Source organism: Tigriopus californicus, chromosome 10 (genome assembly GCF_007210705.1).
Source record: "Tigriopus californicus strain San Diego chromosome 10, Tcal_SD_v2.1, whole genome shotgun sequence".
Taxonomy (NCBI): domain Eukaryota; kingdom Metazoa; phylum Arthropoda; class Copepoda; order Harpacticoida; family Harpacticidae; genus Tigriopus; species Tigriopus californicus.
In genome coordinates, this window is record NC_081449.1 from 13408419 (window position 1) to 13429535 (window position 21117).

General features: G+C 40.7%; 2 protein-coding genes and 1 long non-coding RNA gene across 3 annotated transcripts; 1 reads left to right on the forward strand and 2 right to left on the reverse strand.

The window, feature by feature from the left end:
- Nucleotides 1–4493: 4493 nt before the first annotated feature.
- LOC131888676 (ethanolamine-phosphate cytidylyltransferase-like) lies at nt 4494–10431 on the forward strand (the record flags this gene model as incomplete). The annotated part of the gene is given in 8 exon segments (XM_059237596.1): nt 4494–4569; nt 4630–4785; nt 4879–5023; nt 5114–5256; nt 6208–6231; nt 6635–6957; nt 7078–7144; nt 9956–10431. Coding segments are annotated over 8 exon segments (1125 nt in total). The 3' UTR covers nt 10202–10431.
- A 228-nt stretch (nt 10432–10659) lies between these two features.
- LOC131888675 (uncharacterized) lies at nt 10660–16077 on the reverse strand. The gene is made up of 2 exons (XM_059237595.1): nt 15143–16077; nt 10660–11644 (listed from the first exon to the last, which is right to left on the reverse strand). Exons 1-2 carry the CDS (start codon nt 15911–15913, stop codon nt 11237–11239), a joined length of 1179 nt encoding a protein of 392 aa, XP_059093578.1. The 5' UTR covers nt 15914–16077; the 3' UTR covers nt 10660–11236.
- Nucleotides 16078–17666: 1589 nt separating this feature from the next.
- Nucleotides 17667–18422, reverse strand: LOC131888680 (uncharacterized). Its single transcript, XR_009374142.1, has 3 exons — nt 18400–18422; nt 18272–18330; nt 17667–18198 (listed from the first exon to the last, which is right to left on the reverse strand). It is a non-coding gene; the product is annotated as an uncharacterized LOC131888680 (long non-coding RNA).
- Nucleotides 18423–21117: the final 2695 nt, after the last annotated feature.

The window sequence follows — 21117 nt, forward strand, 5'->3', positions numbered from 1 at the left end:
AATGAATAAATTTCTCGTCTTGAACTGCTGGGATTCCGATCCCAGCAGCGGTAAGGAAGTCCACAAAAAAATCCTCTAAGTATGACGTTTGCATTCCAAGTTAAAAAAAATTGAGTAATTTACTTGTTACTCCTTACATGATATCATCTACGATTGGTCAAATCTCATACTGTACGCATGTACTGGTGCTGGAGCAAGTCCGGTAAAAAGTAAAAAAATAAAAGAACGAGGCTAACTTTTGCTGGACTTGCCCCAACACTACTAAATACACAACGAGACTTGGGTAAACGTTATTCTCCACCGATTAGTTGGCGGTGCTACTTCTTTAAATCTTAACCTGACCTAATCAAACCTAATCTAACCTTACCTAACCTAACCCAACCTAACCTAACACGATATTAATAACCTTTAAACTCTCTATCTAAACCTTTTAACATTTTGCCACAAATTTAAAAATGTGCACCGCCCACTAATCGGTGGAGAATAACGTTTATCCGAGACTTGGGGACTTGACATCATGCAGGGAGTAACAAGTAAAGTATCACTCAGGATTTTATTTTTTATTGCTTCTGATCGCTGTCGTAAAAAGAAATATGTCGATCATACGAGAGCTACTTCATATGGACCAATGCGATTATTGATTCTTCCTGTTGAAGTTTATTGCTTATTTTTCCACACAAATCTTGCCCAATTGAACTCTCAGTTTAGAAGGGTGCAAACGAATTGAGTGATGCAAGCTTTGTAAACAATTTTCCTGTCTTTGCATCATAATAAAATACTGCTGGTGATAATACATAAATAGGAGACTAATCATTTTCGGATAGCAAAGATGGAAAGCTCCGTGTCTAGTGTACTTATAACCAAGGCATAAAATGATGATATTTTACAATTTAAAGGAAAGGGATGATGCGCTAAGCTGAATTAGATGATTTTTTATTTATGTTTACATATATCTAGACTAGTAGAAAAATTTCATGTTTTGAGGAATAAAGACTCAATTTTAGCTTTGGAAGGTGCACATGTATGTAGTTTATTGTATGGTGAGGTTGGAAAATGAGACAATTTGTACCTGGATTAGCAATTTTTTGCTATAGCCATTTCTTTGAAAATGATATGTTATATACCTTAGTGACCAGAAATGAGCAATTTTTCTTTGGCTTAAATCAGCTTAAATCAATCCGCTTTAGCCAGCCAAAAAACTGTATTTGCTCATGTTTAAATATCAGATATTGGCATTGAGCATATGTACAAGGGAGATTTTATGAGGTGTTATAGTGTGTGTGTGAAGCTGGCAGTAGGTGTTTTCCGTAAATATTTTTGCCAAGAGCGGTCAATTTGACTAATCTTTTTCACAGTGAAAGGGACTTCATTGAAGAGCCTAAGAGCCTAAATCAAGAACCTAATGCATATAGAGCAATTTTCAATGAGAGAGTATATGCATTTATTTGGAATACTTATCGTGTTCACCCTGTCAGAAATAATTCTAGTTAACTTGGAAATCCGCGACAGATAAGAACATGCTTTATGGTACTTGAACTAAGATGCAAGTTATCACACAAATGTTATGCTTTTAACCTTGCTTGTGTGACATTTTTCTTATACTGAAGATAAGAAATGAGTCAAAAACTGTGCTATTAGAAATGATTCAAAATTGCAAGCTTTGTGGGTTGCAAGTCCATGCAAAAACTTCACATACCATTTGCATATAAAAAGTCAACCGTTTTGACGTTCAGAAGTTGCATGTATGGAACAGTTAAGTAGACAAAATGGCCACCAACCTACACATATATCATATACCATTTGTCACTGAACTGTTGATCTTATCTTTTGTTCCACTGAATATTTTGAGATTGAGCAAGGAATATAATGCTATGTTAAACCGTTCTTGAACATAGTTTGAATAGACAAAAGTGAGGACCAGGTCTATGGACGGAAGGGCCACCATCTAAATGAGTCTAGAGATGGTAGTTGACTCGTTTATTACCAAGAGTTCCTAGCTATATATACATATCACAGATGACTCAAAGTGAGCCAGCATATGCTCGCCACAGGTCAAACAAGTCACGCTGTGATGGCTTCTCCTGATGACTTATGGTATTGAAGAATGATTCCGTTCAACTGGATAATTACGCAATTCCAAAGTCCGTTACAGTTTATCAAGTTGGTGTTTTCTTGCTCGTCATGAAATATAGAAAAAAAACCGGACCTGAGAGCCGGTTTTTCTTTTCAATACCTGGAGCTGAGGACTGTATTTTCGAAAACCAGGTTTTTTGGAAACACTAACCATCACTAATATATGTCTCCCATCTGTGAACGCAGGTCAAAAAGTGGAGGGAAATTTGATTGTCCCTTCGTTTCTCTGTTCTTTTCTCTGTTCTTTTCCTTGTTATGCCCTATTCGCCTTTCTTTAGAAGAAATCTAGAGTCTCTGAAGAAATCGAACAGCAATCGTTGTTTAGGTCTTCTTGGTGTGTCTACTCTTTGCTGGAACATCTCGCCTCGGAAGGAAGAAGACTGGCCCGGCGGGGTCAAAATGATTATTCCCCGGTTGCTTGGCCTTAGAAAGCGATCCGGGTCACGTCTACCAGACTTCTTCTTTCTCTAGCCAAGGAGCACTCCATGCTCTAGCAAAAAGTTTCGCTTTGACTCGCCAGAGCGGAGTAAGTGACTCACTTTTACGATATTGACAGTAACTTTAATTAATTCGCTACTTCTTGTGCTTGGAAGACAACAACAGTACAAAAGGGACCGTCCAAAACGTATAAAAATGGCAGACTAATTCAGTCGTTCGTTATTACCTCGGGATTCAAGAACACATCACAAGTGGGTAAGATCGTCAGCTTCATTTCAAAACATTGCCAACTTATGCCTGCATTTCTCGACCTTGTCCATATTGCTGTACTTGAATCCATCTAGATATCGCGTTTGATACCAATGTTGTTATAGCAATTAGCAATCCTTCATTAGCGTTTTGTACTTGAAAACTGATTGTACGCCAAGTTCAAATTGGCTTTCGCCCTTGATATTGTCAGGATTTCCGGTCAAAAGAAAATCTAATGACGTATTTGAAATCTAGACTTCTCAACCAAATCAGCGAATTAAAACGAAGTCAAACCAGTGACAGATAAGAAAATTATAAAATAAAGTCATGGAGGGTTCACTTAACCTTGAAATAGAAGACATTGGGGTAATCATTTCTTTCTGTGGGCTTAAAGCATATAACCGTTAACGTCAGAATTAGATTGGCACTCCCACCTTTGGCCCCCGGCAAAGGAGCTACCGCAGGCTTGCACCACTACCCAAGCGCCCTCAGGTCCTGGCAGCTAAAAAGTTAAGTGCCGTCCAAAATCCGGTGTCTAGGTTCAAATATTTATAACTTACTCTGATAAGCCCGTGACTTTTTAGTGGTCATTATAATATTTTTTGGCCTAGACATCGGATTTTGGACGGCACCTAATCTTTCGATTGCAAGAGCCCAAAGATGGGAGTGTCACTCTGATTCTGGCCTTGACGTTTATGACGTCACAAAAAGAAATCATTTCAGATGTGGGACCTTCAAACAAAACTTAATTCCGCAGTTACTCTTCTCCGTCTGGACTTTCTTTGTTTGAATTGTAAAGCCTAGTTTACTTAAGTCGTGACATTTGTTTTGGATTGTAGTTCACGATAAGTTTACTGCTGCGAGACTCCATTGGCACAAGAAAAATGAATAACAGCGATGTCTCAAAATTGTATTTTACAACATAATTTCTTATCGCCCTATGGTCTTTGCAACCACATAAAACATAGTGACTATGAAGTTTGTGGATTCTTTTTTTCAAAAGACATTGACTAATAGTTGACCACGGTTTGTGCTCTACTTTTCTTTCTTGACAAAATGGGCTTTTTTTAGAGACTTGATAATGAACTTTAGGGGGGGGAGGCGGGCTCAAAACTCCCAGGGTAGAGCAGGTGCAGACTTCAGAGTCTTTAAAAAGGTTGACTTCGAGAGGAGGCCCGTTTTTGGGCAGGAGTCCTAATGGGACATTTGCTTGATCGATCTTGTGCATTCTGAAGAACTACCACATTGAACTTTAAAAGCGGCTGCTTGAGTAAGAAAAGCTTCGAGTCGCAATTCTATTAAACCAAGCTGTATATCATTCATTTTTCTTCTCAATTGTTGCTCTGGGCACTATGAAAAGAGGTCGAAAATGAAGCCTGACGCATAAATATTTTCTCGAGTTTCGTTAATATTAACTTATTGTTGAGGTTGAAGTTTTGAATATTTGCACACTTTACAAACTTCCACTACGCTGCCATCTGGCTAACGGTTAGTATCTGAAAAATTTGGTCTTAAGATTCGTGGATTGATGTTTAGCCGTTGTCCCCTTAGCCAAACCACCTCGTCCTCAAAGAAAGAACCTCCTTATCTGCTACATCCCTTTTTCAGGCTGTCTAATATCCATGTCATCATCGTGTCCCTGATTTTATTGCAGTAACTGCCTGAGCCTTCAGCCCTGAACATTCTCGATTGCAAATCCACCAAAATCACATCCTACTCCGTTCTAACATGACTGAATCAGCCAAAAAAGTGAGTCCCATTTTAAAACGAAGCTATATCCTTTTTAACACCAGTTTTGGAATGTCTCAGATTACTCGCGTTTGGTGCGATGGTTGCTATGATATGGTCCATTTTGGCCATGCCAACTCCCTTCGTCAAGCCAAAGCTATGGGTGATTACCTCATTGTGGGAGTGCACACGGATGAGGAAATCACCCTACACAAAGGACCTCCGGTTTTCAATCAAGTGAGCCAATAGATCCACGACATCTTACTTATCTTTTTTGGATGGAACAATGGATTACGCTTTTGTGTTGTTCTCTTCATATTCTTTTTGTAGGAAGAGCGTTATCGGATGGTTCGTGCCATCAAGTGGGTCGACGAAGTGATAGAAGGAGCTCCTTACGTCACCACGGTTGACACTTTGAATAAGCACAACGTAGATTTTTGTGTCCATGGTAATGACATTACCATGACAGCCGATGGTGAGAGCTTGACAAGTAGCTTTTGGGATTTCTTGTTCAAATGTAGTTAACTTTCATGCTTTGGATCTTCCTCCGTTTTTGCCTACTTAGGGATTGATACTTATCAGGCTGTGAAGGATGCCAATCGATACAAGGAGTGTGAGCGCACTCAAGGCGTGTCCACGACGGATCTTGTGGGTCGCATGCTTTTGATGACGAAGTGCCATCAACTCAAGGGCGAAAAGGAATACGGGGTGAGCAAAGTCATTTCACTTCACAATTTTTAAATACATCTTTGTAGCATATCGGTAAAAACAACAATATCGAACCAGTGTAGCATAAAGTTGCTCGATGGAAATGTATCAAGATGATAAGTTACAGTTACTCGATTTTCTTAAAAAGTATTACCCAGAGGAACCATTGTGACTCTAATTGATTGCTACTTTACAAGTTACTCTAATTTCAAACTTCATTTTGCAAGTTTCGCCTGTTTATGCTTAAGCATTTCAAATTTCTTCTCAAACACAATTTTTGGCGCAGATATTGTCATACTTACGATTGCTCAATGTTAAGTTGTTTTGTTAGTAACTTTGGGTGATCCCTGAACCTCAACTTTTAGGAAGGAGAGAAATGAATACTACCTGACCAAAAGTAACACATTTCAGCTTTTCAAGAAAGTTTCACAATGTTTAATCAGTAAAATAGAACGCTTTGTCGTTCCATAAAAGTGATTTTGATGCGTTATTCGATTACTTTTGTATGTATTATGTATGTATTGTATTTATGTATTCTTGCCTGTTATGACTAAAATGCTGACAATATCTTCAAAAGTTATTTTTGTGTCATTGGTCAAGAATTTCATAACTACAAATCTTTGTATTGGTCTTAGCACAAAGTGCTTACTATCTTCGCTCTATGATTTGTTCGAAATCAACACTATAATAATGTTTCTATGCATCATTTTCTTTTTTTTCTTTTCCTCATTTAAAGTTCTTTGACATTCAGGCCAAAATCTAAACCGTCAGTTTTTTCCCCAAGTTGTAACGGTTTATCATTTATTTCCTCATTGTCTTCCCTTAAGGAAATTCCGGGAAACGTATCTCTTAACTTCGAATTCATGGCATTTCTAAATCGATCAGCGATTGTAATCAGAAATTGATCCCGTATTTTTGTTAGCATTGCTCACAGATTTTACTTTCTTTCAGACTTCGGACAAAAATCAAGACAGGGTATGGGAGACAATGATTAACATAGACATGGTATATTAGTTTGTTGCCTCATTTGTCGAATGGACGGTACGACCTCTCAGAAAAGGCGATCCTTCCAGAAGATAGAATGAGAGAAGAGACTAGCACCTGGAGAGCTTGTCAAATTACTTTCGATAGGGCTAGGAACTCATAATCTGTACATTTGTGTGCAAACCACTGGATTGTATCAGATTCCCTGGAGATAAACTCATTTGGTCAGAAGAGAAGTATCGATGCCTACCAATTTATGTCCTCTCCGTCTCATGTTTGAGCTTGTCGTTTACCCTCGTTTTAGGTCTTCATTCTTCATGTCATAGCGATAAAGGATATAATGAAAAGACCGTCAGCCTTCGTATTTAAAGAGATTCCTCCAAAAATATTTTAGGTGCCGGAGAATCATTCTGATTACTCGATGGATGGGTCCGCCCGCTCTCCGTGGACAGGTGTTTCCCAATTCTTGCCGACTACGCAAAAGATCAATCAATTTTCAAATTCACGGCCTCCAAAGCCTGGTGATAAGATTGTGTACGTGGCGGGAGCATTCGACTTGTTCCACATTGGATGCTTGGACTTTCTAGAAAAGGCGGCTGAGCACGGAGATTATTTGATCGTGGGGCTTCACACCGACCCCGCGGTGAACCGATACAAAGGATATAATTATCCTATCATGAACCTTCAGGAGCGTGCGTTAAGCGTTCTTGCTTTCAGGTATGTAGGTTGGAAGTAGAACGTTAGGTTTTGTCAGATGACAAAGATGGTGTGTTCTTGACATGAAGGTCCTTGTCAGCAAGTTTCAATGATATTTTACCTCTTGATCTTTTGTTGTAGATGTGTGGATGAAGTAGTAATTGGTGCTCCCTACGCAATAAGCCAAAGTTTGATGGAGGACCTAAATGTAAGTGTTTTTTGTTCATTCTATATTCTTGATTTTCCTGGTCCTAATGGTGGCTAGTTTTTAATCACGAACTATGTTGAATCCCTTGACAAATTTGTGACCGATGGTAGTGTGTATGTGCATGATTCTCTTTTTAAGTTTTCTCTGTAATATTAGCAAGGTTACTATATTTTGGGCACAAACAAATGATTTGTCAGTTGAGCCTCGAAGGTTTTGATGTTGTGGATAAAACCAAGTAAAGCTCATTCGATATGTATCTGCATTCATGTGGGAGACTTCCCAAACTATGTCACCATATGGTATTTTACAGGGACCAAAACATTAAGTGCGTGCTTTCTTTCATCTTTGAGAGAAAGTGTTCCATTCCCATGTTTCCTTCAGGCGTCAATACAACCGTTGGCGTTGTGTGAGAAAGCCATTGTTTAGGTTACCAAAAATGTGCTGGAACATGATGTGATGTTGGGTTGCCGCTTTAGTCGCACAACGATTACTTGAAAATATGTGGGTAAAGCAGTTATGAACGTCTGTTATTTGATTAGTTCCCCGTTGAAAAGTAAAATAATCAGGCTATGAGGTCATTCATTGATTCTTATAATTGCATTCCTCGCCTTCATTTGCCTTGCCTTCACAAGGTATATTTTTGAATAGATGCGTGATAATAGTTGTTAGTTTATTCACATTAGGTTTGCTAGAGGTTCACATAAAGGTATGCAAAATTGTAGATGATACATTACTCTAAAGCTATCCCTAAATTTGGGTCCGAAGCTACTGTATGGAATGACAGCTTTTAAGATTTTTTAAATGCCTTCTCAAAGAGGAATCAAATAAAGCGAACTCTTGTTTTACATTAATTGTCATCAACACAAAGTTATGATATCATCATACGTACTTCTTATTGTCTGCAAACTTTCTTTGTGTTGGACAAATCCTGCGTAACACTTAAGTTACGCAACAAAAGCACGTTCATACACGAATTCTTGGTCGTATCTTTTTATTTTAAACTCTTACATCAAGGCTAAACAAGTTCGAAAAGGGTCTGTCCCCGAAATATCGCTGGTATGAGCCATCTCTATAATTGGGAAAGGCTTTAGTGTCTAGAATTGTATAGTGTCCAACGAAGATAATAATGATATCCAATTATTTACATGTTTAAATGCCTCAGTGGCCTTTGTCACAACCCAGAAGTTGAGCACACATTGAGCGATAGAAGAGGCATTAGTTGTACGCACGGTGCGGATAGCTGCTATCCGTTCCAAGATTGTACCATACGACTTAGATTGAATTCAATGGACATCACGCTTCTAAAGAATGTTAAGGCTTCTTTTGTCTGGAGCAGAGGCCCTGTTCTCTATGACTTTTTGCCCGTAGCTCTCCCGACGATTCTACGACTTAGATGAGCCTTTGCTAAGTTTTAAACGTGATCTGATCGTTTTTTGCATTCGATACTTGACCCACCTTACATTCAAGGATGCCTGAAAATGGCCAATTCAAACTCTTTATGGGACCAAATATTTTATCAAACATGACATGACTTGCTGGGAACTCATTCCCAAGCATCGGTTAAAAACCAGTAAAAAAGAAGTTTTCATGTTGCTATTTAAATGCTACAAAGGCGCTCTTACTCGGCTTGCCAGGGATCAAATCAGGGGTAACATAATGCAAGGATGGCGAAATATATAGAAGTAGAGGTTCTCGGCGAAAGCGTTATTTCCGATTTTGCGTATGGCAATCTGAAGCCTAAGTAATAGTTTTCATATCGGCTGAATGGTTTTTGTTGAACTGAGGTCATTTTAAAACCTACTACTGTCATACGAGGCGCTATCCGTCGTAGTGTCAATTTTCCTTCCTTGGAATGACTCGCGCTCTTGCAAAGACAGTACCAGCATCAATAGACCGTTACTCGTCAAACAAAGCCCAAACAGTGCTGAAATTTGCCATCTGAGTTCCTTCAACTCATACCTCATTGATCTTATCGCGAAAAAACTCAGTGGCTTACCTGCGACCCGACATAATAAAAATGCGCCCTCGCAGAGGTCTTATATCTTTCGTCCTTCTTGCGTAGTGGAAAGAGGATGATCTACCAATACACCATCGGGGTAGCTTAGGTTGAAATTATGTGATAGAACACTTTAAAAAGGCAATCACTTTGAAAATGAGTTTCAAAATAGTTGGTTAAACTAAAATCATAGTCAGAGCTTGTGCCACAATTTGAATTAATGTGTCATTCAGCCTATCCACTTTTAATACCAAATGTTGTATTCAAACATTGCTGGGCAGCAACAGAACTGGCACATGTTTTCTGTTGGTTGAGATTGGCCCCTTGCCTCGAGCTATTATTTGAACTGAGTTAGTATGGTAATTGAACTCAGCTTTCCTCTCCAATGAAATAGATTCAAGGGTTCATGGCGTTGCGTAATGGAAAACCAAGTGGTCGAATCCTCTTGTCCCAAAAGTGCTCAATGGAGTTTTTGTGCCCCCTCCAGACTGACTGACTTCCCTGACTCTGCAGTTGGATAGCACTCAAGATGGAGCTTGTCCACGCAGTGACTATTCGTGGACTATTCTATACACTCAAAGCAATACACAGAAAAAGGCGTTTTTATGAACTAGTAGTGGAACGTAGTTGTCACCCTGTACCATAATCTTCATTGCCGGGTACGCTAGCTTTGACCTACTTTTCCATAACGACCCGTCATTGCCATGGAAGAAACATGTTAAAGTGTGCAGTTTTCCTTTTACCGTTAGACATAATTTCAAACTACAATAACTTGATATTTGCCTTTGACGACCATGTGCTATTCATCTCCACAGGTGACCGTAGTCTGCCATGGCGAAACATATGTGAGCCCATGTGAAGATGGAACTGATCCGTATGAAGTGCCAAAGAAATTAGGCAAATTCCGCCTAGTCAACTCTGGTAATTCACTCACCACCGAGAAACTTGTTCAAAGGATTGTGGAAAGACGATTGGATTACGAGAACCGCAATGCCAGAAAAGAAGAAAAAGAGATTGCAGCTTTTGAAGCATTGCAAAGAAGCAAGGGTCTTGACGGCTAAGACTCAAGTTGCACCATTCTAATCACTCTCTAAGCCTTTAAAGACATCAGACTCACATTGATTACCTCGTTTGGATTGAAATCCCAAAGAGCCACTTAGTTCAACCATATTTCAAGTCACCAAATCCTCTTATCATTTTTCAGCCACCATTTTGGAATGAACGAGACATGATTTTCTAAACCTAAGCGATTACCAAGTTTTGTAATAAATACATTTCTTACTTGGCCAAATTTGAGTGCGTTACTCGCAATCTTAAACATACACGAGGCCTTTGGGGTATTTCTGTGTGCTCAGATCCTCAGTTTCTTTTCCCTTTGAGAGTTAGATGTGCGTGGTGCAAAGGCTGCTTGATTCTTGGCTCGATCTCAAGAATTGACGAGTTTGAAATGGAGAACCAACCCAGTCAGCTCGCGTGCGTCAGATATTGCAATCAAGTCAAGGAAGGCTCGTTAACGAGCGAGGCTTAAAAACGTTCTTTTATTGTCGACAACTGCCAATCAAGAGAATGGATGGATTGATCCATTCACTTTTGTGAAGCTCACATCAAAGCTAGTTCCAACCCAGAAATCCACATCCATGTATGAAACAACACCAATAAGTGCGTATGATTTGGAATTTGTCGTCAAAAATAAGCCAACCATAGTTACCGGGGATCAGGGAATGACAGGGAAAGTGAATTCGCTACAAAAATAAGGTGATCCGATGTGATTGAAAAGAGCTGGTACATCTAGGGTACGTGGAACATTCACATGGGAACATCGATCTACATTAAGGGTTATTTTGCTCTGTTGAGTTCCATACAGGATACTTGAATCTGATTGCAATCAAGCCCAGCGACTTGAAAAGGTTGTTAGCCAATGGCTGATTGAAAGAGGGATTAATGACGTCTGAATGAATATGCCAATTATTTATCTCGTATATGTTAGTATGTGCTATTGAAATATACCAGTTGCGTCGCTATGTTGCTATTCGGGTGGTAAATTGTAAGCAACAAGGCAAGTGTATGAAAACACCTTCCAACTTGGGGTCTCGGTTTCAGTTGGCACCTTTGATTCCGTGGTGGAAGATGCTAGTCTGAGAAGAGATGGGCTTGGGCTCACTCGGCGTGGTTACTGTGGGCATGAGACCTAATTCGCCTCCTTGAAGGTAGAAGGGATTCCGGACCACCATCTCTTCCATGGCCGTGGCGTTGGCAGCCAAGCCGGGACATTCATAAACGGTATCATCGCTGTCATCCTCATCCTCAGTGCAGTCGTCAGTGTCGTATTTAGGGCTAACCAGGTCATGAGTCACTTGCTCGGCTGGGCTGGGCATGATGACGGCTTGTTGGGCAGCAAACAGGGTGTTCGTCATTTTGTTGGCCGCTGCAGCCGTGGTTCGACATAATGCTGAGGACGACAACCCTGGAGGATCATGAAGGATCAGTTTGCCCGTGAAGAGAGGCTGGAATGGGAGGGTATTTTTGTCATTTAGGGCTCAGTGAACATTACAGTCAAGTTACAGAAAGACTAGTTTGGCTGAAAGTGATAAGGTCAGAAACTACAAATGGTTTAACGAGATTCCATTAAAACACTTGGGAAGTGTTGACACGTCAATAAAAGAGATTTACCGAGAAGTCGAGAGGCCCTTGAAGTCCGCACTTTCAGGCGGAAGATGGGCAATGACAACGAGTGGGAAGAGAGAGATAGAATTTGGAGGAGACGACAAGCTCTCTTTTTAAGGAAATATTCTGATTTCCAGTTTCAGGTGTCTACCTACTAATATGCACAGAATGTGCAGGTAATCTCCTATCTCGAAAGATCTTAGCGAATGGGATTAACTTCGTGTTATAAAAATGAACAATACTCAAGGTGGATTCTTAAGACATATCTTCCGATTAAGACATGAAATCACCCTGCCAATGCTGTGCATGTAGGGAGATCTATTCAATTGCACCATGATGAAGTTCACACAATATTTCCAAGCTCACTGCTTCATCTTACATGCAACGGGAAGTATAAAACTGAAATTACAAGCCAGTCATTGTCAGATTTGGAATTATAAGACAACCCATAAAACCGCCCGACAGGACAAAAGTAGTTTTTGGGATCAAAAGTAGTTTTTGGGATCAAAAGTAGTTTTTATCTATAATACGGAATGCTACATTTGATATAGTCTCCTACTGAACCAAAACTACTATGATGTCATCAAAATATTCATGTTGCGGCAATTCCTGCATCCGCAAAATCTCCTTGAGTGGCTAAAGTCGGCGATTAATGGATCATCCTTACTACTGAACAAACAGGTGTATTTCTCCCATGCTTCAGGTATCAATCTTTTTGGCACAATAATCGAGGCCCAAGACTGATCAGTAGAATATGAAAAAGTACAGAAATGGCAAACAAATATTTTGGTAAGGGTCATGGCTCGAAAAGAATATGTTTTCTTTCCAAATCTTAAGTGTAATTTTTGTTTACTGAATTCGCTGACATTTGGTTGTGTACAAAAGCATTTTTGTGGGAAAAATTCGAAAACCACAAAAGTCAATCTTGACCTACCAACCCGAAATGAAAATGCAACATAAAACACCAAAGGCAATCAGAGACCCAAATTTATCCACCAAACCCATTTTCAACGTGATTCAATGTGACCCTGAGTGCGTTGAAAATCCTTTCACAAGTCCAAAGGATGTCCTGTTTAAGTTTGCCGAGTTGCCTACCCAAAAGTTCTCTTGGCATCTTCGACTTATCTTTTTCTAAAGGAACTACATTTTGCATTGAAGTGCTGCATCATGGGAAACTGCGAAATCCATCACCAAGTCTTATTCAGAAGGTGTTGCTTTGAGGATTAATCGTATTTTGTATCCAATGTGTAAATTTATAATGAACTTCGCCGTCTTTTTGCTTTATATTGATGTTTTGTATCCGCACACTATCGGTATATACCGTATTGTATAGTTTTGTAACAGAAACATTTATGAACTATGATTATGTAGAAAAAAGGACTAAAATCTGATGCTACGTGCCAGAGCAACTCATAGTCTCTTATCATAATATATTCACAATTAAAAAATGTAGATCGTTGAAATTCAACACAACTTATTTAACATTTAATTTTAAAATGTTTCCCTACAAATTGTGTTGTTAAAAGCCAATATAGATGACGCGAGGAAGCTGAGGGTTTGAACGTTATGCATTTATTACAACCTAACTTTGACAAACTCTGCTGAGAAATTTTTGAGTCCCAATTTCAGCAAGTGAATTATTTGGGCCAGTGTTGTTTTTTCAATTCATACTTGGGTTTTCAAGTGCAGGACCTGAAGCTCAGGTTTTTAAAATGAGTATTCTAAAAGCAAGGAGTCGTTAAAAAAGCTCACAACATGATTCTCTGGATCCCCAATGCTGGACCCTTGCATCACCGTCCATTTTCCGATGATTCATGCTTTAGACGATACGAATTTTTCTCTTCTGTTATAAGTCAGAGAGACCCTCGCAAAACGCAAAACAGGACTTAAAAGGGCACAGAATGAATGATTTTGTTGTCTTCTGGTAATCAATTTCCCCAAAAGGGCCAACTCATTCTTGGTGTCTAGTTATGTTGCGGACATTAAGAGGGACCCAGTCGTTCGATCGAGTTGGAAATGATGTACTTAGTAACAATGACATTGGGCCAGTCCCATTTACAGATGATTTCAATGCGTTTATTCGATTCCGAAATGTTTCAATTCTCGACACAAGGATCTCCTTCAATATTCCAGTGGTTCATGCCTGACATGACCACTATAGTAAGATCAAAATTAAGGTTGAAGGTCTGTGCACCTGTTGAACTGGCATAAGCAGTAACATTTGCGTCGACCTTCTAGGCAATCTCATTTTCTGAACGAGACGGCTTAACTCAATTACGTAGCAAAGGCACTTTTCGGATTGGTTTTTGACGCACGTACGAGCGCTCTCGGATCCGACAACGATTTGGATTACTACTAATTGCTTCGAGTCTTCGTAATAAAAACAAGGACCTCCAATTCTACCTTTTAGTGAGTCTTCAATCCAAGCAATAACGAGAGCACTGGAGGCACTTGATCCACTTTTTAAATATGTATTGTTTTTGCTTTTTGCAACTGAATTTCACAGGATTATTTTCTTGCGAAAGAAAGATCAACATAAGCTGGCAGGGCAATTTTCTAACAAAAAGTTTTGCCAAGCAAGCTCACTTTAATGGAAATTACTTTGATTGGAAGCTTGAAGATTTACGAGAGTAACAAATACATTTCGCCTCAATTTTAATCAAATCAAAAATAATGAAAAGATAAAGTTGAATGTATCTTTGTTGTGACTCTTTTTCGTGTCATTTGTGTGACATATTGAAAAATAGTTTTTGCTGGATTTAGAAGGATATAATGAGAAGCGAAATATTATTATTGAAATATCATTGAATGGATCTAAAATTACGAAACCATTGATGATCTGACAAGAGTTTTTCCTTTACTTTAAAGGCATTCAACAATTTGATTTTGTTTCACTTATTACCGCATATGTTTAAACAAGTATCACCAGCAAAGTTTCGGAGACCTCGTCGAAAAAAGGTCTAACGAACTCTTGACAAACAAGTACAAATGTTTGTAATCAATCATCCTTTCAAAATCGTTGCTAAATAAATATTCAGCTTTACCTTGTAAGACATTTCATTCTTAAAAAATTTGATGCTCAAATTCGAAGCAACAAAGAAGAATATGAAGCGTTTTTAACCCCAATTTTTTTTTACGAACCATTGGAAATGAAAAGAAATAGGGCTCTGGTATTTATCTCAACGTTCCCTCTGACGTTAACACACAAATTGCCAATGTTTCCAAGAGTTGCTTGAATAAACACAAATACTCGATTAGAACAGGGCTCACAAGCAAACTAACATTAACATGGAACAGAAAGGTCATCTGGATACATTTCGTGCACTTGATATCCTCACCTGATTAAGGTTGCCATGGGTAACCTTGGCATTCCTCTCGTCGTGTCTCAAAAGATGTCCTCGCTCACATGACGGAGTTCCAAAGGAAGAGTGACCATTCCCACGCAACTCTGGGGGCGTTTCGTCATCAGCATTGGGACTTTTCATGTTGCCGAAGAGGGCATGGGTTTTCGTAAGGTTGATCTTGTCCACGACACATTGAGCCGCCAGACCAATACCCATGGCTACAAAGGCTGCCACGAAAACGATTCCAATAACCACGCCAACTATGGTCTTGTGTCGATCACCTTCGTTGAACGCATCGGTCCTTGATCCAAGACCGAAAGGCTCAAAAACAGTGCGACTCCTGGTATCCTTGATGTAGCTTGACTTAGGTTCAATCGGGTTCTGGCTATATCCAGACGATGTTTCTAATTCCTTCTTGGCTTGAGGGGGTTTGGTGACCACACTGGAGGAGCCTTTTAGCCCGGCTTTCAATGAGTTAAGTTGATTTAAGTCCTCTTTGGTCTTAGCAGTTTCGCCGGAAACAGTTGGAATTGCCTGGGGAGTTCGAGTGGAGGCTCGGAGAGCGTTCAAGAGGTTGGAAGGACCATTTTGGATCGAGTCTTTCTCCTGAGGTACAGTTCCTTGAGGGTTTGGAAAAGAGTGCAGAGTCGGTAATGCTGTAGGGGTCACAAAGGAGGGTTGATCCATCCGAATGGACTGTGCTCCAGACGGTTGTGGCTGATGGCTCATGCGATTACTGAAGTACTGAGGTCGAGGCCATTTCATAACAGGATGATTGGGAAAAGTTGGGATCAAAGAGTTAGGCCCATAATGACCATTATTTAAGCCCGTGTTCTGGAGTGGTGGAGAGAACTGATTGGAATGTTGTGGTGCGTTGGCAGGTCCGGCAATTGATTGACCGACGGCTGGGTGGTTTTGTACAGGAGACTGTTGTGAATGCACCTCCATGCAGAGCCTCCCTTCATGTCCATGGAGGTAACTATACTGTCAGACCAATTCTTTCCATTCTCAAACACCTTGGAAAGCTCCTTTCGGGCGAACTTGAAAATCGGTGGAACCGGTGGNAACTTGTCAAAAGCTCTTCTATGGTTTTGTCCCAAGTGACCCGGTACAAACTTCCCAACATCTTTTCCTGGAACGTGGGGTTTGGGCAATGTCCCGGGAACATTTGGAGCCCAAATAGGGGGTCCTCTGAGCTGATTGGTTGGAGAGACAGGATTCACTGGAGCGCTCTTCTTGGTCAGATACAACCCGTCCACGGTCTCAGGATCAGCCAGAACATGTTGGAGAACGAAAAGCGTCAGGACAATATTCACAATGCACCTCCATGCAGAGCCTCCCTTCATGTCCATGGAGGTAACTATACTGTCAGACCAATTCGTTCCATTCTCAAACACCTTGGAAAGCTCCTTTCGGGCGAACTTGAAAATCGGTGGAACCGGTGGCAGAGAGGCGGGCTAACCTCAGAAGGGAGTCTCTCTTTCTTTCTATTGGTCTCTCTTTCGCTCTCCCATTATTAAGATGAGAGAACATCTACCAACTAGCCTGGCTGGACTCAAGATCCAGGAAGACAGACGGAGGACTGGTTCGGAATGAAAGAGGAAGAGCCAATGGCCCTTGGAAGCTCGAACAGTACCAGTCACTAGTTGAGCACCGCCACCATTCGTCAACCTTGGTACCAACTCAGTATCTCTGGTTCGTTCAGCTTTATGGCGCCTGTTTATGTCAATGGAAGAAGACAGATGGACATTGGAACAACATCGACAACACGTCCTTTCGCTCATCCCTTTGCCAGCCTGCCTCGTGTCATTGGCATTAATCTCTGAGATTTACAGTAGGGGAGATTATGAAAAGCCCAATGGGGACGAGCTGGGCCCCATGGGCCCGGTCTGTTTTGCCCACGGCCTTCTTAGCTCGCCGTGAGGGGAGAAAGCCAGGTTTGGACTTGGTTTTCCCCATACGCGTTAGAGAGTGCCCCTCTGAACCTTACATACATTACGCGTACTTATTTCGTAGACTTGGCCTTAGTTCGATGAACGTTTTTCTCATGCTAAATAAAGGTGCTTGGAAAGGCATTGTTAGCTCTTGGAATACTACCCACATTCTCAGGGAGGCCATAACGGCCTGTTGAACGTTAATTGAAAGAGTCGGAGTGCTTTGACTGGCCAAAGTATGGACAATGTACACATACTTGAGAGCCTGCCATCGATCATTTCGTTACGTTGCTTGAAAGTGGCACCACAGTTCGAACGAATTGGGATCAGAATAACTTTTGTGCGCTAGTTACTGAGAAGTATCCTTGAACTCATTAAGTCAGTTATTCGGGGCTTCAGCACTAAGGCTTTTGAATGTGAATGATGAATGGAACGACACTAATGCACTGTTGAACCAGAAAAGGATTTTTATAAATAAGGTCAAAATGTTTTGTCAGTGCAAGTTTGTGGGAAAGAAAAAATACTTCCAAATGATACACCTATATATTTTCATACCCTAAGACAGTAAATAACATTTTTTCCGTAGATGTTGATTCTCTCGTCCCAAGTTCTTTTAAATATTTCAATAGGCTTTCTACTCTACACGAAATGTGTTTTAAGCTCTGCACTTCACAGGGCGCTTTGCGAGTCAGCCTGGTTAACCTTGAGCTACCAAATATAAGACCGATTGAATCAATTCCTCGCTCGTTACTGAATTAAAATGAGTTTGAGTTGTGTTTAGTTAATTCCATCCAAATCTTATGCATAATCAGTGACCCAGGTAACATAATGTCTGGAAAAAGGTGTTCCTGGCATGTTACGAGCAGTCTAGTTAGCAATTCAATGTGCCTTTTCCCTATTCCGTTTGGACGATCTGACGTTGCTTTTGATCCAAAATCCACAAGAGAGTCCAAGTTGAGATCAAACCCCTCACGTCGATCCCTGACTTCGTTCAAGTACGGGGTAGGAAGATCTTTCTTCAACACAGGGATTTAATCCAGAGATGCTTCAGGTGTAAGGAGGAAGGCCATATTGGCCGAGATTGCCGATCTGAGCTCATAAAAGGAGCGACTGTATCTGTATTATCGGAGGATGACGTTAATGTAAATGCTAGCAACTCACCAGCAAATATTAATGAAAAGGGCCTCACCACCCGTTCTTGTGACATCTCACTCCGCCCGAACTTAGGTTTGAATAAGTACCACTCATCTGTGAGAAACAAGCTCGCAGAGGATCATTCAAGTCTGATCGAAGCAACCGATGAAGTCTTGGAATTACGGGAGTCTTCGAGGAGGGGGGAGATCCAAGCGGGGTCGCTTCCAATGCCCGAAGCCCCCTCCAACAATGATCCATCGAATGATGCGACGCGAATAAAAAAGATCAAGAAGCTAGAGCTCAAGAAGCCAAACCACAATGCTCCCAGGCATCATGGGATGTCTACCAGCTGAAAATCCCCCTCAAATGCCCACAATGATCCCTCTCGGGCAGTGAGTGAAGAATCCAAGGTTCACAACGACCCTCCTTGTTGTGTGAGTGACCCAGTTCATGGGACAACAGCGGAAACAAGATGAAGCACCTTTGAGGGGGACACATCTCTCCAGCATTTTATGATTTGTACTTATTCTCAAATTTATTTTTGATTCTGTCATTTATTCGCTCAATCTTATCCTACCTTACATACTATGTATACCCCAAAGGATTTTTTACGTTATTATCTAATAATTTTGAGTTCCTCTCTCAGGGCACGAGACAAGCTCACCGGCGAAGGGGCGATGGAGTTGTTTCATTTTGGGATAATTCACACCTGGTACAGTTATGTCGGACTTCAATGATAACCTGGACGAATTTAGCGGAGCATCACTCCTAGACGACTTGGGATACGTTGAAAACCTGCAGAAGGGTGAGCAGTGGTTGATCTCTCTCAACACCCGGTCCATTGTTGCTAACTATGATAAGATAAAACTCCTTCTCGATGAGCAAACCCCCCGAGTTCTGGTGCTCCAGGAGATCTGGCAAGCTGACAAAGCGCCACTACTTTTTAACGACTATTCTTTTGATTTTGAAACACGATCAGGGAAGCGAGGAGGCGGCGTAGGCATACTTCTAAACAAGTCTGTCCCTTTCACCAGAATAAATGGTGCCTGCCTAATTTCGGAGAGTTGCGAAATTTTAGGAATAGAGACTGCAGACCTTTGTATCTTATCCATTTATATCCCTCCAAACGCGCCAATCCAAGACGCCATAGCTCAGCTGGACAAATCCATTTCATTATGCATTGCAAAAAGAAAGACTTTGTTTGTTTGCGGCGATTTCAACGCCGATTTCCTGAAGGCGACCCCAAAATCTTCAAAGATTAGTGACCTCATGCTTTCTTTCCAATTATTTCCTCTAATTAACGCTCCGACTCGAATCACAACTCAATCTTCCACGCAAATTGATAACATTTATACGAATGTATCGACCAACACAAAATGTGGTGTCCTTCTTTGTGATATTAGTGACCACCTCGGAACATTTGCATCATTGGAAAGTGCCTTGCCCCTGAATATGGCTCCTCGAGTAACCAAGCGTAATAACACCAGCCATAAGAATATTGAGAAATTGCGTAACATGTTACGAAATACCAACTGGCACTTACCACCCCATGATCCATCCTTAGCATTCCACGATTTTCAAACTAAACTAACTATTTCCTTCAACGTATGTTGCCCAATAATAACAAATCAGCATGACAGAGGAAAGGGCAAAAATAGCCCTTGGATGACACACGGCATTCTCAAATCGAGAGCGGAAAAACGAAAGCTGTTTGTCAAATTTCAAAAACACCCTTCCCCCGACAACAAACTTGCTCTTTCTAAATTCTCGAACAATTACACAAAGATCATAAGGGCTGCAAAAACAAAATACTGGCAAGAATACTTTGACTCCAATTCAATGAACATGGGTAAAGTGTGGCAAGGAGCAAAACGCCTTCTTGGTCGAACATCTTGTAAGGATTGTGCTCCTTCTGAAATCAAAGTAAATTCCGAAGTCATAACCGACAAGGAAAAGATTGCGTCCTCATTCAATGAATTCTTCTCTTCAATTGGTGACTTGGTGAGCGGTCAGTCTGACACCAACTTAGCGGACAGTCTCCGTTATGTTCAAAGAAAAGCTAGTCAACGCACTTATTACTTCAAAGCGCTAACTCACTTCCAGATCCTAAATATAATTGAAAAGCTCCCTCTGAAATCTAGCTCTGGATTCGACGGGATCACGAGCGTAGTCTTAAAGGGGATAAAGGATGTTATTGCTCACCCCTTAGCGAAGCTATTTAACATATCTCTGATCAGCGGTTACATCCCACAAAGTTGGAAGTGCGGCAAGGTCATTCCTCTTTTTAAAGTTGGTGACCGAAGCGACATGTCAAATTATAGGCCTATTTGCATTCTTTCAACTCTCTCTAAAATCCTGGAGAAAGTAGTCTACAAACAGATCTTTACTCCCTTCAATAGTGATCACATGGCCCAGAACCATTTTGGTTTTCGTCCTAAACACTCTACTTCTCATGCACTTCATAACTTTCTACGCCATATCTTCGAAAACAGCAAGGAGAGCAAACTATCCGTGGCAATATTCGTAGACCTAAAAAAAGCATTTGACACTGTAGATCACGAAATCTTACTTGCCAAAATGGAACGCTTCGGGTTTAGCCATCATATCACAACTTGGCTCCGAAACTACTTGAAGGGACGGGAACAGAGTGTGCAATTGGACGGCATCGTTTCTAATTTTATTCCTATGACCTGTGGCGTACCTCAGGGAAGTATATTGGGCCCACTTTTGTTCCTGATTTATATTAATGACCTTCCGAGGGTGACACCTTTTAAAACTACGCTGTTTGCGGATGATACAACCTTTCAATACTTTGGCAATGATCTTAAACAAATGGAGATGGAATGCAACTCTGCGTTTAACAACATGATGAAATGGCTTAAAAGCAACAGGCTGGAGATT

Bases quoted from the DNA above. Each gene is read 5' to 3' on its own strand.
- LOC131888675 (XM_059237595.1), bottom strand. From the start codon at position 15,913: ATGAAATGGCCTCGACCTCAGTACTTCAGTAATCGCATGAGCCATCAG. The intron at 11,645-15,142 runs GTGAGGATATCA...CTCCCATTCCAG, and splicing joins CCCATGGCAACCTTAATCAG to CCTCTCTTCACGGGCAAACT.